At 48.1% G+C, this 17,116-nt stretch overlaps 1 protein-coding gene across 1 annotated transcript; it reads right to left on the bottom strand.

Annotated features, from left to right (window-relative positions):
- Window positions 1-8,842: 8,842 nt before the first annotated feature.
- LOC125533629 (NAC transcription factor 56-like) lies at window positions 8,843-10,334 on the bottom strand. Its single transcript, XM_048697008.1, has one exon. The coding sequence runs from the start codon at window positions 9,721-9,723 to the stop codon at window positions 9,085-9,087; it is 639 nt and encodes a 212-aa protein (XP_048552965.1). The 5' UTR covers window positions 9,724-10,334; the 3' UTR covers window positions 8,843-9,084.
- Between the last annotated feature and the right edge of the window lie 6,782 nt (window positions 10,335-17,116).

The following is a 17,116-nucleotide window of genomic DNA, read 5'->3' as shown; positions in this document are numbered from 1 at the left end:
AATGGTAGAAAGAGCAAAGCAAAATGTGGTCATTACGCTTTCAGCTCCTTCATGTGCTTGCTGCTGGCCCTCGCATTTCCAAATCGCTTGACAATATCGTACAGATGGGTCTGTTCCTTTGTGGCCCTGACTTCGGGCTCGTAGTCTTCCGCGGGAGGTGGGTGAACTACCCTCTGCTGCCTCACAGAACCAGGGGTGGCACTCCTAATGGTATCCTCAGATACCGTATCTGCAGGCACATTGGAACTTGATTACCACTGACCTTGTGAGGACCTCCTCTGCAATGCTGCCTCCTCGATCCTACGGTAACATTCATCAAGTGACGGTGAAATCTCCTCAGGGGTGCCTGCAAGGATCAAAAAAAGTGGGTTAGGATACCTGGAAAACAAAACAAATGGAATGTGAAAAGATAGGGTGCTTGATGTGAAATGTAGGTACAAAAAGTAGGGAGTTGCCATGTGGAGGCAAATCCAGTTGCCATGTGACAGCAACTACAGTTGCCATGTTGTGTCAACTCCAGTTGCCATGTGCTTGCCGAATGGAAAATGTAGCATGGAAACAAAAATACAGGTGACATGGTGCAGCAAATCCAGTTGCCATGTGTATTGCACTGTAGTTGCCATGTGACAACAACTACAGTTGCCATGTGATTGCTGAATGTAAAATGCAGCATGCAGCAAAAAAATGTAGGTGACATGGTGCAGCAAATCCAGTTGCCATGTCCTCACATAATAGTTGCCATCACAAGTGAGAAACCCAAAAAATGCTTGGGGAAAATTCAGACTACACAGATGTATACAGGAAAATGATAAGCACATAAGAAATGTACCTTGGACGATCGGCTCTACGAACTTGATAGCCTTCCTGCCCTCGACCATTGGCTGCGCCATCATTGCGGGCATGCCTCCCGGGAAAGCAAAGGAAACTGACATAGGATCTGGCACCACTAGTTGATCTTGACTGATGCCAAGGCTGAAGCTCGGTGGGGTGAAGGCCATTGGGTGCCTCTCATGCCTACTGGCCGGACCGCGAACAACTTGCGGGGCAGAATCCAAGGATGAAAGATCAACAAACATATATGAATCGGTCGCTACATAATGATCGGGCTTATTTGTAGGGCGGGGCGTGTTGTCAGCGGTATCAGCCGCAACTTCCTTGACAATGTTCTTGTTTGGGCTGTAGGGGACACCAACATTGACTGGGAGCCTGGAAGTGTGCAGATTTAAGCTGGGGATTTCCACTATGGGTAAAGGCGTAGTCTGCTCTGGATGTTCACCTGCATCACTCGTGCCCGGCTTGACACCTGCATCAGTTGTGCTTCGGTCTTCCGGTTTCTCCATCACATTGCTTTTGGCAGGTGGCAGGAACAGTGTGGACGCCGGAACATAACCAGACTCATCTCTGCTGCTCGTAGCTACAGCTGGTGCGTTGGGTATGTCTGTTGATTACTTGCGGGGCCTACGACGCCTCGGTGGAAGACCAGCACGCGAAACAGTCGCCTTAGCAGTATCTGCACCGACAGGAGCTGGAGTTGTTGTGCCAAGACTCTCACCTGCAGATGGCACATCATTATGAACTGCCGCCTCAGCCACTTCTGTCGTGGAAACAGGAGTGCCACCACACACGCGCTTGGAATCAGTGTCAGATGAGCGGGAATCTTCCTTGCTTAGGTTGGTCTCAGGAGCGTCCACTTCAACGCTTGCTGATGGGGTGGCATGGCTCACAGCAGCATCCTTCATTGCCAGAAGAGTTGGCAATATTTCAGCTGTCCTGGCAGATACCGACTCGTCACTCCCCGATGTACGGATGCCTATTGTTCTAACCTGCACATCTGCAACAGGCGGAGATGGTCGGCCACTTGCGTCAGAGTTAGTGGGAACAGTTGACGGTGCAGCAGCAGTTTTGTCGACTGGCGCCTCATGAACATCTGAGTTGCCCCCTGTTGACAACTTTGAATGAAGGCGTTCGAGTGGGTCCCTAATGATATGCTTGGCCCCGCATGAAGTAGTCTTCTTCACCCTGCAAAAAAGAAAGCATGTGAAAAAGGTATTAAAAATGAACAAAAAATATTTGCCATGGTATAAAATCTAAAAAAATGAAAAAAAAAGGTGGAAAAGTTGGTAGTTGCCATGTAAGGGGAATATGAGTTGCCATGTGGCATAGTTAGCAGTTGCCATGCAAATCCAGCAAGAGTTGCCATGCTAGCCAACTTGAAGAATGATAAAAATGTCTGATCTGCCAGGAATGTAATTTCAAAACTAGGTACGGGATGAGCACACTAGCCAATGGAAAGATGGCAGTTGCCATGTAGGTACAATAAGAGTTGCCATCTGGCCTAGATAGCAGATGCCATGTAAAAACAAGCAGGAGTTGCCATGCAGTTAAAAAGGAAGGAAATCATTTGAAAAAACAGCAGTTGCCCATGTGGGGACGATGACAGAAGCCCGTGTGGCAAGCTGAACGGATGCATTGAAAAATCAAAAATATAGCACTACGTCAATGAAAGCACATGGAAAACCTACTTCTTGACTGGCTTTCTCAGGTCTAGCAGCACAACAGGATCCCCGGTGTTGGACGTCGTCGTACGAGGAGATGACCTGGTGGAAGGGGTTTCACCAGCAATGGGGACACCTTTGTTCAACCGAGCAGAAACGCGGGTTGGCGTTGGTGTTCTTCGTAACTGCTCGTCCACCAGCTGTCGCCTCTCTGCACGTATAATATGGAGGAAAACAAGAGGTGGCAATTGTCACACAGCAAACTCGTTGCTGTGCTTAGCAAAAACAAATGCAAAAAGGGATCAGTCTGTTCAAAAATATAGACAAAACAAAAAACTAAAATTAAAGTCGAACCTCCTCCTGGCAGCTACGTGATCGGTCCTAGACCTCTTGTCAGGAGAACCCTGCCCAACATCCTCTGGAGCCCTCCCCCTCTTTGATGGCAACCCCCCCCGCCTCTCGCAGTCGTATGTTCTTTAACTTTCTCCGGTGGGGGGACATCTTGTGCATCATTGCCCTTCTTACCACCTGCACGAACTTCAACATGTTCATCATCATTGGTGTCCTGTTGCATGTTCTCCATGTCATCGTCGTCATCCTTGCTGAGACCAGCGTCTCCATCTAGTTCATCTTGTGTGTCAGCAAGCTCTTGGGAACTGTTGTAGTCATACCGGCCACGGCAACCAGTTGGCCGATTTGTCCGTTCTGGGACAAATGTAGTGAACTGCCTCGCAACCGCATCGCTATCGGAGCCATTAAGGGACGTCCACCCCTCAACCAACTTCCCGAGGAAGCCGGTCATTCCGGATGCAAACTGCCCAATTGGATGCTCAACAGGTGCACTCGCCTATGCACGAAACAAGAAGCAGCAATAACCAACCATATTATAGTCACTTGCACGACATCAAAAATAATCCAAGGCAGCCATAGATATATATCTTTGATTACCTCAGTACGGCAAGACGAAGCTGAGTGCATGTCCATCCACTTTCCAAAGTTTTGAGGCCCCCCAAACACGTTGTAGTCTATAGCATGCTTGGCCATCAGCTGGAAAAACCAAAAAAATAGCTAGGATGTAAGAGAGAGAATGATGAACACTGACTAGCAGTTCATGTGTTGCAAAATACAACAAAAAAAGAAGACGCGAATATAAGTTTTAGCACGAATGAGAGAGTTGCCATGTGGAGTGAGACATGGATACCATACTCAGACAGCCATGGCTAACAAAGGTAGTCATCTCTTGTTAACCACACACGGTTGCCACACGACGATATGTTATGCCGCAAAAATTTGTAAGAATGTCGTGTAGAGAAAGAAACCAGAACTAACCTGCAGTTTTCCATATTTGGTATCAGTTACCCTGTCTGCAGCAAGCACAGCCTTGACAGCATCGATAGTCCACACAGAAACAGCAAACTTGTGCGTAGGCGGCGGGCCTCCTGTCCTAGTGAAATCCACGGTGGACAAATCAAGACAGACGACGTACATGAGGTGATGTACAACAATTTTAAAAAGAAAGAAGTATCAGTTGCGATCATGGTATTTTGCGAAAAAACAGGATAATATATGTTCCTACGATCATCAAGTTGAAGTGCATGAAAAAAAGAAAAAGAAGAAGTTGCCATCTATATGTGCTAGTTGCCATCATAGTGTGATGGCAGTTGCCATGTTGTCATGATGGCAGTTGCCATCATAGTATGATGGCAGTTGCCATATTGTCATGATGGCAGTTGCCATATTGTCATGATCAGGTTGCCATGCTTGAATAAAAGGTGTTAAAAAGAGTGCTCACAGAAAGGGCTAGTAAAAAATACCATTAAATGCAGTCAACAACCCTTCTGGTACATCTTACTTGAGAATGCATCATGCAGGAAGTCGGCAATGAACTTACACCAATTCATGTTCTTCACATCTTTCAGTTTCGCCTGCACCGCACAAAATTCAGGACAACGAGTTGCCGCATCAGAAATCAAATGGAAAAAACATCAAAAAACACTGGCAGTGACTAGCTTGCACATGACATCGGAGCAAAAAAATGAAGGAAAAATAATGTAGTAAAGATAGATCATTCACCAGGATGGGGAAGCATTTGTTTCTTGGGCGAAGAGAAGTGGTCGGCGCGAAAACAGCTGAGATGAGGTACATGAGTAGTTTCATCTTAAAAACCTCGCCATGGGTTGTCATGGCCTGCAGCGAATCTGCCAGTACAGACATGTTCGGCATGGATTCCAACCCAGGAAACAAACTGGGGAACAACGCTTCCTCGATCTTGTTATTAACCTCATACGGGACATTGATTTGTCCACGGGGCACACCCAAAGTGCAGAATACGGATTCCTCGTTCAACGGCAGTCTTCCACGTCCCGGAATCACAAATTCCCTGGAGGCAGGGTCGTAAATCTCACCAAGCCATACGCATACAAGGTTGGCTAGATTCGTGCACCGGACATTCATCATAGCCTGCATACCCATCTCAGCAGCAGCTCCCTTCTGATCGTCGGTAAATCTGTCAGTCAATGAAGTCAGTCGTTCCTGGGAGGCTCTGTTGCGAGTACGTTTCTTCTTCTGCAAAAAAACAGAAAAATGATCAGTTGTTGCCATGTTTTCACTGTCATGAACATTTAGTTCATGACAGACGACTGCAAGCTCGAGGTGGCAACCAATAACATATGCAGGAGGAAGAGGGTGTGTGGACAGTTACCTCGTCGCCCTCTTTTCTCCGTCCAGTTGCCCGATTTTGTTGTGGTGGATCCATGAAATCATCATCATTGTTTTGATGATCGCCACGAGCCATTCTGCTGAGGTAAGAACAGACCAAATTGTCATGGTGGAAATGAAAATGCAGGAAGTAAGCAGTTGCCACCTAACAGAATGTCCTTGCCACATGGGCTCGAGTGAAAAATGTCAACTAGTGAATGCAAAAAAATCACACGAACACGCACGCACCCCCCCCCCTATGATTGTTGAAAACATAAATGTGGCAATTAAGCACATTGGTTACATTTGAAAAAAATGTACAGATCGTAAATGCACTTAAAACAAAATGTTGAAGTTGCCATGTTAGCACAAGATAGTACGAAAAGAAAGTCACAAAATCCTCCACTGCAGAAACCTAAGATGTGGCAGCTCACACCCTGTCCTCATACAACAATGACTTGCCATGTGTTTCAATGGCAAAAAATGTGCTAGGTTGAAATTGCCATGTTAAAATGCAACACAGAATTCAAAAAAGCGATGAAAAACATCTAATGAACAACCTGAAATTGCCACAGTGTGTTCAGATATCACAAGTCATCATGGCAAAACACGAAAATTGTGTCTGCCGTACAATGAATTTGCCACATTATACTGACTGTAACATGGCAACAGACATGCTGTGTTCAGACAAAAACTTGCCACATGGAAAGCATATATATGGCATCTGACACAGTTGATGTGCAAATTAGTTGCCATGTTATGTAGCCAATTTGCCACATTATCCTGTCTACAACATGGCAACGGCCACAGTGTGTTCATAGTCTATTGCCACAAGAATATACTATCCAAGTGGCAACAGGCATAGTTGATGTGCAGATTAGCTGCCATCCAGTGCAATTGGTTAGTGAAACTGCAGTGACTACCGATTTACTGCACTTTACCATTCCTACAGTGTGGCAACTATCACAATCATTCAGGAAAAATTAGTTGCCACATGGAAAAAGCATGTTTGTGGCAACTATGACAGTCATTCAGGAAATTAGTTACCGCATGGAAAAGAATGTTTATGGCAACTATCACAGTCATTCAAGAAATTAGTTGCCGCATGGAAAAGCATGTTTGTGGCAACTATCACAGTCATTCAGAAAATTAGTTGCCATATAGTCATGATAGTTACTCAAACCACCACGTTTGCCTTCATACCGCAGTTTGAAAAACAACTAACTAGATCTAGGGTTCAATGGCAACTATAATGACTTGAAATTCATCCCCAAAATTCTCCTCGAACTGATCGCAAATACCAATTTGAAGCAATGCGCAACTATCAGACCGGAAAACAACGGCCCAATCCCAAGGCACAACCAGTGTGTGTCTCCGGACAGGCAGAACCACACCGGCGAGACCGCCACCGCGGCGGCGACGAAACTGCCCAGTGCCACCGAAAACGGCAAGCATAGGACTCCCCGCCAGCGGGAACGCCGGCGCATCGCCAAATCGCCTGAATCTCTACGAATCTCGAGCGAAGCATCAAACACCGAGGGAAGGGGAGAAAAATGCAGGCAATGATTGTGAGAGTGGGAGCGAGCATTACCGTCAATCTGTAGGCGCTCCGACGAAACCGCTCTGGTCCGGCGAGCACCACCGACGGCCGCGAACTCCGTCGACTCTTCCGCCTCCGCCGTCGCCTTCTCCCCTAGTCTTCTCCTCCAATCATCTGAAATGCGAAGTGGGTTGTGCGAGTAACTATGGGGATGAGTAAATGGAACCGTGAGGGGTAGGCGGGCGAAGTGCGCGACGTGTTTGACGTCAACCACGGTCGGCACGTGGCGTGCGGGCGCATAGCAGTTCCACCGCACGGCCCCGAGTGGCAACCGCTGATCGCGGGGGGGGGGGGCAACCAACGTGCGGGCGAACTATGTCACACACCATACAGGCGCCTTGTCCTACGTGGCACAGAAAATCGGCCAGATTGTGCCAAGATTCGTGCATATAATACTGGACGGTGATGGATGCGTGTGGTCGAGATGGTCAACGCCCACACGTGTGGGCGTTAACATTTCTGATTGTTTTTTAGTGATTTCAATTCCTCGTAACTGGTATTGTTGATGTTTGTCAACATGAAATATCATCTTGGTGATGCCTCAAATTTTCATGCAAGTATGGACAGATTTCAGGTTGTGTCCTCTCTTTTCTCTTAATGGGAAGTTGTGTCCTCTTACAATGCAAGATTTCCATATTGCTAATTTTTTTATGTGTGATTTACTCGACTCTTCCTATTTTGATGCCTATTTCTTTAACTAGGAATGTAGTATGGAGGACCAAAATGCTTCTTGGGAAAGTAGCCGGAGCAAGAACTAAAATGAGTCCCTTGTGTTGGGTATGTGTAGCTCCACTTATATTAAATTACGAGTCCCACTTCATGACATCTCCAATATTTGTCTTCTGTCAGTTTTAGTTGCCCGTGATGCTTGGTTTATTTTTACTTTTTAGTAGTGTGTAATTTTTGTTTGTGAACGTTAGGATGATATTATTTTTCTCCTCCTCGGTGAGTTTATTATTATTTGTCTTATACCTCAATGAAATAAATACGAGTTCTTAATTCTTCTTCCACTTGATCATATATGCATCTGCTCAATTGAATGAAATCATGTTCCATCTTCTCAACAATGGCTTGCTTGTGTGAAACTGCTACACATGAGTAACCATGGTTGTGGAGGTAAGGTTTGGTGTGACGGTGGCATGTAACAAGAAGATCAAGTGGAGAGAGACCTAGAAGATGGTAAAAGTGAGGAGCTAAAAGATGGTTAGTAGTAATTGAAAAGGGAAGCTGCTGAAAGCTTGAAAGCATTTATGATCTCAGAAAAGTATTTAGACACATTATTGGTTGGGCTTAAAAATGTTGAATAAAGAATTTTGTATTCGGTATGTAGCCCTCGTTTCGAAATAAAGGACCGTAGTGAGGATCAATTCCGGATAAGCGAGTCGGTGTAGGGACAGTGGCTGATGATTCTAAAGGTGATTTCTAACTACAAGATGACTTTATTTGAAAACGAAATCCAAATATCAACAAAAAAATGAATGGAATGTCTTATCAGTATTTTCTTATGATGACCTGGTCGAGAGAGTACGAAACATCGGTGTAAAAGATTGAGTGGGATGGTTATAGGAAGGGGTGAATCAAAGCCCGCCCGGTAGGGATGCCTCTCACACTTCTGGGAGATCATCTTTTCTTTCAGAATCTTGCTATTTATTTTTGGTATCATGACATAAACTCTCCTTTTCTTGTGCTCTTTATCTTATTATTTGCAAATGATTCGGGTTTCTCATGCCAAAGCAAAGTAAGGCAAATTGTACCAAATCTGAATTATAATGATTAGGCATCCTTCGGATTTTCTTGTTAGTTTTTTTTATATTGTCTTGTTAGCCTTCATGCCTTATAGCTTGTTCATATAAGTATAGAAGTACAAAAACATGTAGTGCAATCATGGAAGCGATAGGGACATGCAACTGCCAACCCCTTTTCTGATGTCATGCATCTACCTTTCTTTCTCATCACAATCACAACAACAACCACCGAAGAAGAGTGATTTAATCGCAAAGAATTTGACAAACCGTCCAATGTCCATGAGCATATTTACAGTTATGTTGGACACATTTGGTATTGAATCACTAGATTATGTATGCCCCATTGCGGCATTTATCTAGTTCAAAGAAAAATACCGTGGCTGCAAAACTAATTACAATGGGAACCTAATTACTACTTATACTACTCTTTTCGATTCATATTACTTGTGGCTCAATTCGTATGATTCTACTGGTTTCTGCAATTCTGGAACCCAATCAATCAGTCACAAAACCCGTGGCCGCGTCTCACGGCCGTCCCAAGTCTCAACTAGACCCATCGAGCGCGCTTCCTCGCCTGCTCCTCGCCGGGGTAGCCGGCTTCCTCGTCCGCGCTGCGGTACCTGGAGCTGGAGCCCGCGCTCCCGTCATCGCTGGAGCGGGCAGACGGCGGAGGGACCGCCGGCTTCGTGAAGACCTTGCGGACCACGCAGTCCATGTTCGCCTCGGGGCCGGGCCGCGCGCAGCGGAAGGCGGCGCCGCCCTTGTTGAGCCGGTACTCCGCCATCAGCCACGGCGTCCGCGCCCATACCCCGTCGCCGCCCCGCCACGCGACGTAGTACGCGAGCCTGCGCCTGAAGGCGACCGCCTCCCCACCGGTCCCGCCGCGGTACGCCTTCTCGGGACCGTAAGGGATCCAGCACCCGCCCGGCGCCGGGGCCCTCTCCCCGGCGGGGTGCGCCGCGAAGAAGTAGCCCCACCCCTCGCCGCTCTCCCGCCGGTGGCTGCGGCTGAAGGGGAGCTCATCCGGGGCCGCGGAGAAGACGTCCACGCCCTCCGCCACCAAGCCCGGGGTGACGTAGCCGCCCAGTGCCTTGGGGGCGAGGTAGTGCTGAATGAGCTCCCGGGCCTTGGGTCTGAACACGTAGCCCAGCGGCAGGCTCGGCACGGGCGGAGGCGCCATTGCCATGACGGGCTGCCCACGGAATCTGCTTAGAAGCAGAGGGGGAGGGAGGTTAGTTGGATTTGGGGGGAGAAGAAGGTTTCGACCGGTTGGAATGATGCGACGGGAGATTCAGGATCCGGGGGCTGTATTTATAGACATGGGATCGCGTCATGGCAGGAGAGGTTGTAGAAGCAGAGCACAATGCTGTAGAGATTAACACCAGTTTGGCTCGCCAATCCAATTTCCATTTATCAATGGAACGCACGGCTGACGCTAATGTTCAGGCTTCAGATCATGCGTAAATCCAGACATACGAGTTACTACTGCAGCTTCTGTTTGTACTAACCCAAATTCGCAGCATCATGTTAACCCAAATTCAGGCTTCAGATAATGTTCAGGCCTCAGATCATGCTAACCCAAATCCGCGGCATCATGTTAACCCAAATTCAGGTTTCAGATAATGCTAACCCAAATTCGCAGCATCATGTTAACCCAAATTCACGCTTCAGATAATGCTAATCCAAATTCGCAGCATCATGTTGACCCAAATTCAGGCTTCAGATCATGCTAACCCAAATTCAGGCTTCAGATAATGTTCAGGCTTCAGATCATGCGAACCCAAATTCGCAGCATCTACTAGCGCCTCCCGTGCTACGGTGCTACTACCGCAGCTTCTGTTTCTTCTTCTTGTCCTGCCGCTGTGTCAGGTCGTCCTCCGTGCACGCAGCGGCGGCAACCGGATCGTCCACCTCCATCTCCTCCGCTTCGTCATCCTCGTCCTCGTCCTCGTCGTCGCCCTCGTCGTCGCTCAGCGGCTCCTCCACGTCGTTGTACACCTTCCAGGCCACCAGGTTCTTGGCGACGGGGTGGAACGCGACGCCGCGGTAGGCCGCGGCGCCCTCGTTGAGGCGGAACTCCTTCATCCGCCACGCCGTCAGCTTGCCGTCCTCGCCGTGGAACGCGAAGCGGCACCGGTACCCGAGCACGTCCCCGTCCGCGTCGGCGTACGCCTTCTCCTCGTCGTAGCGCACCCACAGCCCTCCCGGCACGACCCGGACGTAGCTGCCCGGGCCGCCCGATGCCGCGGCCGCGGGCCGCGTCGTGAAGAAGTGGCCCCAGACCTTGCCGCTGGCGCCCCGGTTGCAGCGGTGGAAGGGGAGCGCCTCCGGGCGGGTGCCGTACACGTCGACGTCGTCGGGGATGACGTCCATGATCTCGAGGTTTGGGAGGCGGCCGCGGATCGCCTTGGGGGCGAGGTAGGTCCGGACGAGGCAGCGACCGTTGGGGTCGAAGCGCATGCCTCCGTAGAGCTCCGACATGTGCCGCGGCTTCGACGGCATCGGCGGCCGAGGCAGCGAGGGCGAGGCCTGCTGCTGCTCCCGCTGATTCGCCATGGCGGACGGGTGATTGTGAGATCAGGCCAACGGTTGTGGATTTGTTGACCGTTGTTGCTGGGGGGAAGGCGTATTTGTACTCTGGGCTTTCGGTAGGTCGGTGACTCGGTGGTGCCTTTCCGAGCTGGGTGCTGGGAAGCGGAAGGATTGTTTGGGTATTCTTCGTTGGATTTGGCTTCACCGTCAGATGTTCATTTGTGTCAGAGCATCTCTAACAGGGTCACAAAAACTGCTCCGCGACGCAAAAATTTAGGTTTTTTGGACGCGGAACAGCTTCAATAGAAGCTATAAAATAGTGCACACGCAAAAAAGGTTTGGGCACGCGTTAAAAGGCGCTATCAGAAGCTGCAAATTTGGAGCGTCGGATTGCGCGCACTTCATAATTTACACTATATGTTTTTTGGACGCGCGTTTTTGGGCATCTGCTAAACCAATGTTGGATTCGGCGCGCTAAAAGTGCTACAATGGCGCACTAAAAGTATTTTACCGCGCGAAACTTTTGTGCGCCTGTTGAAGATGCTCTTAGTAGTACTAATGTCTTCCAATGATGCTCCCAGTGCTAGTAGTGTTAGTTTATCCTCTTTATTTGGAACCACAGTATGGTCAGAAAAATAAAGGATATTTACATTTCTACCCCTAACTTAAATCAATTACTTAAATTTGCTCCTAATTTTAGTCGTGCTCAGTTTGCCTCTGTTCCATTTGATGGTGGTGTACAAATGTGCTTCCGTCTAGTCAAAGTCCTTTGACCATCATGGTGATATTTCCAGGATAGTTTTGACCATCCTTACATGTGAGACCCAACAGAAACAAAAAAAAAGAGAGAAAACAACATGCGGCTTACAGATGGGACCCACCTAAAAAAAGCTCTCCCCCTCCCTCTTTCTAGACGTTGCGCGTCGGGTGGTTAAAGGTGTTAGGGAACGTAGTATTTCAAAAAAAAATCATACGATCACGCAAGATCTATCTAGGAGAAGCGTAGCAATGAGCGAGGAGAGCGTGTCCACGTACCCTCATAGACCGAAAGCGGAAGCGTTTAGTAACGCGGTTGATGTAGTCGAACATCTTCACGATCCAATCGATCCAAGTACCGAACGTACGGCACCTCCGTGTTCAGCACACGTTCAGCACGATGACGCCCCTCGAGCTCTTGATCCAGTTGAGGATGAGGGAGAGTTCCGTCAGCACGACGGCGTGGCGACAGTGATGATGAAGTTACTGACGCAGGGCTTCGCCTAAGCACTACGACGATATGACCGAGGTGTTAACTGTAGAGGGGGGCGCCGCACACGGCTAGAAACAATTGATGTGTGCTCTAGGGGTGCCCTCCCCACGTATATAAAGGAGGGAGAGGGAGGGAGGCAGCCTAGGGCGCGCCCAAGTAGGAGGAATCCTACTTGGGCCCCTAGTCCAATGTGCCCCCCCCCCCCCCGCCATATTTGGACAAGGAGGAATGAAGGAGGGGGGTGTTGGAAATATGCCCTAGAGGCAATAATAAAAGCATTATTATTATATTTCCTTGTTCATGATAATTGTCTTTATTCATGCTATAATTGTGTTATCCGGAAATCGTAATACATGTGTGAATAACAGACACCAACATGTCCCTAGTAAGCCTCTAGTTGACTAGCTCGTTGATCAACAGATAGTCATGGTTTCCTGACTATGGACATTGGATGTCATTGATAACGAGATCACATCATTAGGAGAATGATGTGATGGACAAGACCCAATCCTAAACATAGCATAAAGATCGTATAGTTCGTTTGCTAGAGTTTTTCCAATGTCAAGTATCTTTTCCTTAGACCATGAGATCGTGTAACTCCCGGATACCGTAGGAGTGCTTTGGGTATACCAAACGTCACAACGTAACTGGGTGACTATAAAGGTAGACTACGGGTATCTCCGAAAGTATCTGTTGGGTTGACACGGATCAAGACTGGGATTTGTCACTCCGTATGACGGAGAGGTATCACTGGGCCCACTCAGTAATGCATCATCGTAATGAGCTCAAAGTAACCAAGTGTCTGGTCACGGGATCATGCATTACGGTACGAGTAAAGTGACTTTCCGGTAACGAGATTGAACGAGGTATTGGGATACCGACGATCGAATCTCGGGCAAGTAACATATCGATTGACAAAGGGAATTGCATACGGGGTTGCTTGAATCCTCGACATCGTGGTTCATCCGATGAGATCATCGTGGAGCATGTGGGAGCCAACATGGGTATCCAGATCCCGCTGTTGGTTATTGACCGGAGAGTCGTCTCGGTCATGTCTGCCTGTCTCCTGAACCCGTAGGGTCTACACACTTAAGGTTCGGTGACGCTAGGGTTGTGAAGATATGTATATGCAGTAACCCGAATGTTTTTCGGAGTCCCGGATGAGATCCCGGACGTCACGAGGAGTTCCGGAATGGTCCGGAGGTAAAGAATTATATATAGGAAGTGCTATTTCGGCCATCGGGACAAGTTTCGGGGTCACCGGTATTGTACCGGGACCACCGGAAGGGTCCCGGGGGTCCACCGGGTGGGGCCACCTGCCCCGGGGGCCACATGGGCTATAGGGGGTGCGCCTTGGCCTATATGGGCCAAGGGCACCAGCCCCAAAAGGGCCCATGCGCCTAGGGTTTTGGGGAAACCCTAAAGGGGGGCGCCCCCTTGCTTGGGGGGCAAGCCCCCCACCCCTTGGCCGCCGCCCCCCTAGGAGATTGGATCTCCTAGGGCCGGCTTCCCCCCCCCTAGAAACCCCTATATATAGTGGGGGAGATGGAGGACATCACACCTCAGCCTTTGGCGCCTCCCTCTCCCCTGTTACATCTCTCTCTCGTAGTATAGGCGAAGCCCTGCTACTGTGACGCCCTGCATCCACCACAACGCCGTCGTGCTGCTGGGTCTTCATCAACTTCTCCTCTCCCCTTGCTGGATCAAGAAGAAGGAGACGTTACGCTGACCGTACGTGTGTTGAACGCGGAGGTACCGTCCGTTCGGTGCTAGGATCTCCGGTGATTTGGATCACGTCGTGTTCGACTACCTCATCCCCGTTCTTTGAACGCTTCCGCTCACGATATACAAAGGTATGTAGATGCATCCGATCACTCGTTGCTAGATGAACTCATAGATGGATCTTGGTGAAGCCGTAGGAAAAATTTTGTTTTCTGCAACGTTCCCCAACAGGGGGAGGGGAAGGAAGTAGGAGTCCTACTTCATACTTTCCTTTTCCTCCTCTCCTTTCCCTTTCTCCCCACGTGGCTGGCCCTATAGGGGGCGCACCAGCCCCTTGTGGGCTGGTGTGTTACATTACTTGGCCCATTAAGCCCATATCTTTGCCGGGGTTTGCCCGAAACCCCTTCCAGTGACCCGGTAGCACCCGGAACACTTCCGGTGTCCAAATACCATCGTCCTATATATTAATCTTTATCTCTCGACCATTTCGAGACTCCTCGTCATGTTCGTGATTTCATCCGGGACTCCAAACAAACTTCATTCATCAAATCACATAACTCATAATTCAAACCGTCATCGAACGTTAAGCGTGCGGACCCTACGGGTTCGAGAACTATGTAGACATGACCGAGACACATCTCCGGTCAATAACCAATAGCGGAACCTGGATGCTCATATTGGCTCCTACATATTCTACGAAGATCTTTATCGATCAAACCGCATAACAACATACGTTGTTCCCTTTGTCATCGGTATGTTACTTGCCCAAGATCCGATCATCGGTATCATCATACCTAGTTCAATCTCTTTACCGGCAAGTCTCTTTACTCGTTCCATAATGCATCATCCCGTAACTAACTCATTAGTTACATTGCTTGCAAGGCTTATAATGATGTGCATTACCGAGAGGGATACCTCTCCAATACACGGAGTGACAAATCCTACTCTCGATCTATGCCAACCCAACAAACACCTTCAGAGACACCTGTAGAGCATCTTTATAATCATCCAGTTACGTTGTGACGTTTGATAGCACACAAGGTGTTCCTCCGGTATTCGGGAGTTGCATAATCTCATAGTCAAAGGAACATGTATAAGTCATGATGAAAGCAATAGCAATAAAACTAAACGATCATTATGCTAAGCTAACGGATGGGTCTTGTCCATCACATCATTCTCCTAATGATGTGATCCTGTTCATCAAATGACAACACATGTCTATGGTCAGGAAACTTAACCATCTTTGACTAACGAGCTAGTCTAGTAGAGGCATACTAGGGACACTTTGTTTTGTCTATGTATTCACACATGTATCAAGTTTCTGGTTAATATAATTCTAGCATGAATAATAAACATTTATCATGATATAAGGAAATATAAATAACAACTTTATTATTGCCTCTAGGGCATATTTCCTTCAAAAGGTTGGTGCCATGGTGCGTAGCAGCTGAGGGGAAGTGTCCTGTGGGTAGAGGCCGATGCTATGGTGTGGCCACTGGCAGTTTAGGTAAAGTGTGAGAAACGTCGGGAAGCTTGTGAGTGCTCTAGATGGCCAAGAAACTCGTCGGCGACAAGTTCTCGTGGCGGCAGCAGGTGGCGCTCGGCAACATAAGGCTACAGACAAAGAAAACAAGCAATGGACGGCACAAAAGAAACAAGGAATCACCATGTTTATGAATTTGTGGTCCGAGTGGCATGGGAGTGACGACTTCATCGATGGTAGCGGAGTTGCTTCTGAGGACCATGCCATTAGGGGGAGGGGAGGACTGATCGTGTGGGGCTGCCGCCGGAGTGGGGTTGGTGGGGAGAGAGAGAGAGAGAGAGAGAGAGAGAGATCTTTTTTCAGGTGGGTCCACACATGCGAGAGAGTGCGGAGAGGGTTTTTCCACTTTTCCTTTTTTGTTTGGGTTCCAGTGGAAGTAATAGAAAAGAGGGAAGAGAACGTTTCAATGAGGCTCCACCTGTAAGAGGGGTAAAAATGTCTAGAAAACAGCTCGCCTACGGCCAAAGCATTTTGATTGGACAGACGACACAAAGGGGTATTTCCATAAGGTCATTTGACATAACATGAACAAAGCTGAGCACAATCAGCTGGCTCCGTTCAGCAAAGATCAGCTGAGGTAGTTGAGCCGTTGCAGATTTGTAGTGCTCCAAGGAGCGCCCGATGCCAAATTGGTACGGAGAAAAAGGATCGCGCAGAAAAAAAGGGGGGAGGGGGGGCAGCGCCTGTCGACAGCCTGGGCATCGATGCCAGCCCAAATCCTGGGATCGGGGGGGGGGCGGGGGGGGGTGACCAAATTGGGAGGGAATCGAACCCTGGCATCCGTCGTAAGCGCCCCCGTTGTACATGCCCTAAGGGCATATGTGAGTAGTGGGTCCGAGTTAGGGGTAGAAATGTTACTGTCTGAAACATAATATACTGAGCTCACCCACTTACTAATATGGTTTACAAAATTATACATGCATTAGGAAGTCGTATTACCTATTCCCATCCGCTTCTTTCATCTTCACGTGTTTTTCAAGATTTCAATTAATTTTAATTTTGTCATGATGTGTAAATCATGTTATACATTCGATATTGTTGGATCCGTATTACAAGAATTTTTTGATAGATTTCCTATTGTGATTTATACAAGGCAAAAAGGTAACAGCATATAAGTTTTTCCTGCCTTGGTGTTGGTTTGATCGGGTTTGTTAGGATTGTTACAACATCTAGTTCTACAAAATTCTTGTGTTTTTCATTATTCCTTTTTCACATGCATTATCTCTTCCTGTAAATATCATAAAAGTACTTGGCCTTGGTGGACTAGCACTTTGGCAGGGGTGTGAGAAATGCTAACATTTGCCTCGTCATCAAGAAGTCCTTGCCTTCTTTCTCTAGCATGCGTCTAACCAGACTTCGTTGGGTATTAGTAGAAGATTGCCAGAATAGAACTACAGACGAGTCACTGAGACAAAAAAGATCTACTCCTCAAATCTCTAACAAAAATCGCAAGGCAAACTTTTTTCTCCCAAAACACATGGAATCGCATGGGCAGCACCTGCACAATGAACTAAATCCAAACCTTCGGGGTGA

The sequence above is a fragment of the Triticum urartu genome, chromosome 2, assembly GCF_003073215.2.
Source record: "Triticum urartu cultivar G1812 chromosome 2, Tu2.1, whole genome shotgun sequence".
NCBI lineage: Eukaryota > Viridiplantae > Streptophyta > Magnoliopsida > Poales > Poaceae > Triticum > Triticum urartu.
This window is presented reverse-complemented; position numbering and strand designations above follow the sequence as displayed.